This window comes from Mandrillus leucophaeus, unplaced genomic scaffold (genome assembly GCF_000951045.1).
Source record: "Mandrillus leucophaeus isolate KB7577 unplaced genomic scaffold, Mleu.le_1.0 Scaffold160, whole genome shotgun sequence".
Taxonomy (NCBI): Eukaryota; Metazoa; Chordata; class Mammalia; order Primates; family Cercopithecidae; genus Mandrillus; species Mandrillus leucophaeus.
Genome location: NW_012101588.1, coordinates 961447 through 968929, shown reverse-complemented (window position 1 = coordinate 968929; position 7483 = coordinate 961447). Strand labels below are relative to the sequence as shown.

Genomic DNA, 7483 nt, shown 5'->3' with positions numbered 1-7483 from the left:
TGTGTGTGTGTGAGTGGATGTGAAGGTGTGTTTCTGTGTGTGTATATGTGTGTGTGTGTGAGTGGATGTGAAGGTGTGTTTCTGTGTGTGTATATTTGTGTGTGTGTGGTGTGTATGCTTGGTGTTGCAGGCAGCGTGCCATTTCTGTTACATATTTTCTTTGAATGATGCCTAGAGTTGTAATGTTTTTCTTGAAGAGAATCTGACTGTATAGTTAAGTTTTAAGCTATCTTTTGGGATCAGATGCATCTTCAGAACACAGAAGAAAACACAGAGGAAACACATTTCACATCCACTGTCAGAGCTGCTTATTTGGGGATGAAAAGAAAAGAAAAAAATGTTAAAACTCCCTAAGCTGTGCCCTGGAAGCTAACAGTGTATGCAGCAGACCGTGATCTCTGGGGTTGGCCCTGCCCCCTCTGCAGCAGTGGTGCTTCCTTGTCAATGGAAGTGGGGGTTTGGTTTTTTCTTTAAAGAGTCTTTAGGGTCTCACTGTGTTGCCCAGGCTGGCCTTGAACTCCTGGTCCTAAGTGATCCTCCTGCCTCAGCCTCCGAAGTAGCTGGGACTACAGGTGCATGCCACCAGACCCGGCTGTGAAGGGCAGTTTTGAGGGACAGAGCGGGCGTGTTTTGTAGGCAAAGCCTCTCAGCCTCCTGTGGATTTCCTTATTCTCATAGTTAGGAATGCCAGCTTCACGCCGCCTCAGTGCTTATTTAGGGTGAAAGGCTGTTCTTGAGAGCTCACAAGGAGGCAGAGTTCTCCAGCGTGGTTTTTTGTTGTTTCAGACCCGGCTGGAAATGAGTATGACCTGAGTGGCTTAAGCATGGTCAGGAAGCCTTGGACGGCTGTCGACACCTCTGTCGATGGGAGGAAGAGGACTTTCTATTTGAGCGTCTGCAGTCCCCTCCCTGACATTCCTGGATGCCATGGTGAGTTCCACTTGGTCTCTTGATTGGCGTCTGTTCATATTGTTAGAGCATTTGACTCAAGGTCATTGCCTTCCTCATGCCTAAACCGCTAATTCTGTTCTTCCAGGCAGCGCAATGGGGTCTTGCTTAGTGTCAGAAGTCAATAACTGGAACCTGGGTGTGGTGCAGATGAGTCCCCAAGCTGCGGCGAATGGATCTTTGAGCATCATGTATGTCAACGGTGACAAGTGTGGGAACCAGCGCTTCTCCACCAGGATCACGTTTGAGTGTGCTCAGATATCGGTGTGTGTTCAGACCAGCGATGGCATGTTGTCCCTCGGTCACTCCATTTCCCATTTCCCTTGAACCTCTGAATCTTCCAGCTTGTTTAAAACTTGCCTGCATTTTCATGGAGTTTCGGCCATTGCTGGGGTTTGACGAGAATGCACTCATTTCTTCAGGTCTTAAATGTTTAATAAATGCTATGTAGTTTGCACATGGAGGTTAAAGATTGGGTACTAACTGTGGCTATCATGTATTTAATTTTTTTTTTTGAGATGGAGTCTCACGCTGTCACCCGGGCTGGAGTGCAGTGGTGCAATCTTGACTCACTGCAAGCTCCGCCCCCCAGGTTCAAGTGATTCTCCTGCCTCAGCCTCCCGAGTAGCTGGGATTACAGGCACCTGCCACTGCGCCCAGCTAATTTTTGTATTTTTAGTAGAGACGGGGTTTCACCATCTTGGCCAGGCTGGTCTTGAACTCCTGAACTTGTGATCCGCCCACCTTGGCCTCCCAAAGTGCTAAGATTACAGGCGTAAGCCCCCATGCCCAGCCCCATTTGATTAATTTTTAAAATAAACAGGGAACAAATCAGGCTGTTGATTTATATTACAGGGCTCACCAACGTTTCAGCTTCAGGATGGCTGTGAGTACGTGTTTATCTGGAGAACTGTGGAAGCCTGTCCCATTGTCAGAGTGGAAGGTAGGACTGGACCTGTCCCTATGAGTCATTTTAAATGTATAGGGTAGCAGACGTTCTGAACGATGCCTTAGATATGAGACCGTGTGGTAATGGCCATAGCTGGGGTCATGAGACACACGCTGGGGGTAGATAATTTCTCATCCTTGAGCTTTTCTTTTTGCTGAAGCACATTGCTAATTTCACCAGTGACATTTTTCTTGTATGCTTGGATCGATGGGTTTTTGGCATCTGATGCTTGAAGACACTAATGTGGGGTTTGGTTTTGTGTTTGATGAAGCAAGTCTTTTTTCAGGGACCTAGACTTTCCTAGAAAGCTGTTTGCCTGGCGAGTTGTATTATATATTAACAAAATCATGTGAAAATGGCTTTTAATGCCCATTTGTAGCTGGAATTTACCTAACCAAAATTGTAAAACTTTTTTTTTTTTTTTTTGAGACGGAGTTTTGCTCTGTTGCCAGGCTGGAGTGTAATGGCGCCATCTTGGCTCACTGCAACCTCTGTCTCTTGGGTTCAAGCTATTCTCCTGCCTCAGCCTCCTGAGTAGCTGGGACTACAGGGCACCCACCACCATGCCCAGCTAATTTTTATATTTTTAGTAGAGACGGGGTTTCACCCTGTTGGCCAGGATGGTCTAGATCTCTTGACCTCGTGATCCACCCGTCTCAGCCTCCCAAAGTGCTGGGATTACAGGCGTGAGCCAGTGTGCCTGGTGGTTTGTAAAGCTTTTTGCTTGAAAATATGAATGCGTGTGTGGTTGCAGTGGCCCTTCACTTCTTCCATGTTCTTGAAGGAGACAACTGTGAGGTGAAAGACCCAAGGCATGGCAACTTGTATGACCTGAAGCCCCTGGGCCTCAATGACACCATCGTGAGTGCCGGCGAATACACCTATTACTTCCGGGTCTGTGGGAAGCTTTCCTCAGACGTCTGCCCCACAAGTGACAAGTCCAGGGTGGTCTCCTCGTGTCAGGAAAAGCGGGAACCGCAGGGATTTCACAAAGTGGCAGGTACCATTGTTTGTCCTTTTCCTTTTGTTGCAAAGGAATGTAATTGAAGTATTTTGCTAAAGGTGAATTTTCCCTTGAGTCAGAAACATGAGTGTTCTACTGTAAAAAAAAAAAAAAAAAAGCATATTAATGATATTTCAGATTTTGCTTGATTTTCTTAATCAGAGTGCATACTGAAGGATGTTGGTAGAATATGTCTGTTTTATTCTTAGCCATGCCAGTTACTGATTCTAAGGTCATATTTCTCTTCTTTCTGACAACATCGGGACATAGTGAGCTAGCCAGTGATGGATGTTCTGAGGTAGTACTTGATAGCATTGCGTCAGAGGGAATGCATTGAGTACGAGGTTTGGCTGTAAAAATTACAGGGCGGGCTGTTGGTCCTTCATGCTGTTTCAGCAGTTGGGCAAGATTTAAATACATGTAGGAAATTGTAAAAATGAAGTCAAAGTAGCTGGTGGTGAGTACGTGGACAGCCCTCAGGCACAGTGGAGAAAGTGGCATTCCCTTAGTTGATGAGGCTAAGGAATGCCCCATGTCATCATACACGGTTCAGTCTGTGACGTTGCAGCAGCCTTGGACAAGGGGAAGCCTGATTTTGTTCCCAAAGTATAATGTGATAGGAGTGCACGGTAAGGTGCTGGGAGGCCAGGGATACTTTGTCCCACACTCTTCAGAGTGTGGTGTCACATGTCTTAGGCTAAGTGTGACAGCCTAGGGACCTGAACCAAACCTTGTTTAACATCCTCCTTCTTTACAGGTCTCCTGACTCAGAAGCTAACTTATGAAAATGGCTTGTTAAAAATGAACTTCACTGGGGGGGACACTTGCCATAAGGTTTATCAGCGCTCCACAGCCATCTTCTTCTACTGTGACCGCAGCACCCAGCAGGTGAGCTTGTACCGACGGCCCTCAGCGGGGTCTTCTCCCCACCCTCAGGCTGCTGGGATCATATTAGAAAGAATCTGTCCTCAGATCTAATCACGTCTTCTGGTTAGCTGAGTTTAAAATACCATTTACAGAAAATATGTTGAAACTTTCATCAGTTAGTGTAGATTTTCATGAACATAACCATTCTTTACTATTTTCATTCTTAAAACTCAAAGCATAAACTAAAGTTTTGCATTCTCACTTTTATATATGTGCCTCTTAACTTTTTTAGCCAGTGTTTCTAAAGGAGACTTCAGATTGTTCCTACTTGTTTGAGTGGCGAACGCAGTATGCCTGCCCACCTTTCGATGTGACTGAATGTTCATTCAAGTAAGTCAATGGATACGTTGTCTCTTTTGGACAGACTAACTTGGTATGATTTTGCTTTAATAATTAGTGATCTTGGGTACAGGGGATTAGATTAGTCAGTTGATTTACCTAGGACTCGGTTTGCTCATATTAAAACGAGGAGTCGGGCTAGGTTTAACTCTCAGCTCCGTCACCACTTTGAGCTGCTGTGGTGACTGCATGGGGAAGGGATTGGAGCCAAAGCAAAGAGTGGATACCGGCACTCTTGTGTGATCCACATGTCAGTGAGCAAAGTGGGCCAGGAGTGGTGTGGTGACCCCTGCGATGAAGGGAGGTCTTCGTTGCATGTGATCGTCCACAGAGCTGCTCTCACAGCTTTGCCAGATCGCCCTCTGGACACCTGGGGTCCCATCCTTAGAGATTTTGGTTCTGTGGGTCTCCGGTTCTGTTTTTTGGAGGCATGCCCTGGCAGTTCCTCTCTGTAAAACACCCAGTACGAGCCCCTTGGTCACAGTTGACTTTCCTGGGGGAAAGTGCAGGTGATTCTGTTTCCTTCCAGCCTTTGTCCTGTTGTGTCATCTGTTATTTATGTAGGTGAAATAATCATTTAGGTTTTAGGAATGTATGTAAATGCAGGCATTTAGTAATTTATGTTCAATGACTTTAAATCATAATTTTAGTAACCTTACCTTTTCCAGTTAACATTTTGTAAATATTTTCGTGTGAAACTAATTTGTTTCTCATTTCTACTGGATGGGGTATGTTCTCAGTAGATATCCCCGGTTCACTTAGCAGTTCTCTTTCTGCCATTTGAGGCTGCCTTCAGTTTTCTGGTATTTATATTCAAGGAATAAAACTTTGATTTTCTTTGCACATAAAGCTTTTTTCCTAAAGATACATATATATCTTTCCTAAAGATATGTATGTGTGTATATATATTTGTGTGTGTGTATGTATATATGTATGTATTTTTTTTGAGATGGAGTCTTGCTCTGCCACCCAGGCTGGAGTGCAGTGGCGTGATCTTGGCTCACTGCACCCTCCACCTACCTGGTTCAAGCAGTTCTCCTGTTTTAGCATCCCTGGTAGCTGGGATTACGGACACCACCATGCCTGGCTAATTTTTATGTTTTTTTTTTTTTTTTTTTGAGACAGAGTCTCACACTGTTGCCCAGGCTGGAGTGCAGTGGCGCGATCTTGGCTCACTGCAATCTCTACCTCCCAGGTTCAAATGATTCTCCTGCCTCAATCTCCCAAGTAGCTGGGATTACAGGTGCCCGCCACCACACCCGGCTAATTTTTTTGTATTTTTAGTAGAGATGGGGTTTCACCATGTTGGCCAGGCTGGTCTTGAACTTCTGACCTCAGGTGATCCTCTGCCTGCCTTGGCCTCCCAAAGTGCTGGAATTATACGTGTGAGCCACTACGCCCAGACTTCCTAAAGATGTTTTTATGCTAAGTTTTTAAAAGTAGAATTAAGTCAGAGGAGAATTTTATAATCTCTTATACTAAAAAATAATACATGTCTATTGTAATTGAGAGTCCAAAAATATTAATAGATGAAATTGCTCTCCCCCACCTCTCCCTCCCCTACCCCTATCTTCACTACGCTTTTTACCATTTCTTCTTGTGGTTCTTTTTGAAACCTTCTATAACTCTAAACCTCTGTTTGTCAGCTTCTAATGGTGTCTGTTGACTCTCTTTTAAAAGGTGAAAGCTGTCCTCACCTGTACTGTTCTCCTCTTCTCTTTCCTCTGCCTTGACTTTGTTAGTTCTATTTTTATTTCTTCTACTGACTACTTTTAGAGCATTTGGTGATATTCACTAAGCTCTGTTCTTGCCCCGTCACCTTCAGACAGCTTTCCCTTCCTGCCACCTGCCCCTGGTTTGGGCTCTCCTTCTCTTGTGCCTGCAGTACTGCAGCTGCCACTCCGAGGTCTCCCTGCCACGTGCCTTGTCACACATTTGGTTAGTCCCACACAGTAATCAGAGTGATCCTCTTGAGATAGAAGTCCCACCATGTCGCTCTTGCTGGAACCTTCAACGCAGTGAGCGCCTATCTCACTGGGACCCACAGGCTGAAGTTCTTCCTCTGACGGACATGACCTCCGTGTTACCTCTAACCTCGCTTTCCCTCTGTTCCAGCCACTTGGGGCTTCTGCCTTTCTCAGGTCGCGCCAGGCTTATGTGCCTCGGGCCCTTTGCTCGTGCTGCTGTCTGCCCGGGATGCTCTTTACTGGGTGCCGGGATGGTCAGTGATTCCATTTCTCTCGGAGTCTATTCACAGGTCCTCTGCTCGGTCACGCCTTCTCTAAAATTTCAACAGCTGCTTTCCTCTGCCCCACAAACTTCATATCCCCCTCCTCTGCCTTTTTTTCTTCAGGTCCTAATTCCATCAAATACACTATGTATTTTTAAAAGTCTACCTTGTTCACGGTCATTTTCTTCCACAGGTAATTTTTGTAAATTTTGTAAGATTGATGATGTTTATCTGTTTTATTCAACACAGTACCCCCAGTTTAGCGCACAGCTTTTGAATGAATGGCCAGTTTTCATTCCCGTCTGAAGCACTGAGAGCTGCCGCTGAGGTGGCACCTGTAGCTGCTCCCGTCCCTGCTCCGTGTTGGCAGAGTGTGTGTCTCGCTCACTGTCAGTACTGCGCCTGGCATGGGCTTGGTTCCCAGTTAATGTCTGTATTTGGGATTTGTGTAGTTAGTGAACCTTTAGCGTGTGCAGACAGGTCAGCAAGCCCATTTTAATTTTAGGAACTGCCAGCGGCCTTGGTTTTAAACAACAAGTGGCCTGCGGCCGCCCCGGGCATGACCCCCGCTGTGTGTGCTCCGAGCATCTTGGCTGCTCGCCTTTGTCGCCAGCGAGTTCCACTTCTCAGTGGCCTGAGCACAGACGACACGCACTTTGCAGACTTGGGTTTTTCTGTTAAAATTAAAAATTTTTTTTTAAGTGAGCCTAATAGTTTCCTGAACTATTATGTTCAGGAAAGTTATGTTGTTGCTGATTCTGATGGGGTGTGTGTGTGTGTGTGTGTGTGAGAGAGAGAGAGAGAGAAGTTGAGTCTAAAGTTCTGTCAGGCTTAGACTATGCCTGAATACTTGAACCTTTCTAGACAGAGTGCCCGGTGTTTAACTAGAATACGACCAAGCCTCACTAACTGCAGGGTTGTCTTCTTTTCAGAGATGGAACTGGCAACTCCTTCGACCTCTCGTCCCTGTCAAGGTACAGTGAGAACTGGGAAGCCATCACTGCAACGGGAGACCCGGAGCACTACCTCATCAATGTCTGCAAGTCTCTGGCCCCGCATGGCGGCACTGGTGAGAGAGGGCCTCCTG

The 7483-nt window shown here is 45.9% G+C and overlaps 1 protein-coding gene across 1 annotated transcript in view; it reads left to right on the top strand.

The window, feature by feature from the left end:
* The window catches only part of IGF2R (insulin-like growth factor 2 receptor), a 124658-nt gene that overhangs the window by 82527 nt on the left and 34648 nt on the right, over window positions 1-7483 (top strand). Inside the window, exons 25-31 of the mRNA XM_011975972.1 lie at window positions 766-930; window positions 1037-1212; window positions 1804-1891; window positions 2682-2897; window positions 3658-3788; window positions 4060-4157; window positions 7329-7465. Of these exons, the coding sequence (XP_011831362.1) occupies window positions 766-930; window positions 1037-1212; window positions 1804-1891; window positions 2682-2897; window positions 3658-3788; window positions 4060-4157; window positions 7329-7465 (1011 nt within the window). The remainder of the gene's footprint in view (window positions 1-765; window positions 931-1036; window positions 1213-1803; window positions 1892-2681; window positions 2898-3657; window positions 3789-4059; window positions 4158-7328; window positions 7466-7483) is intronic.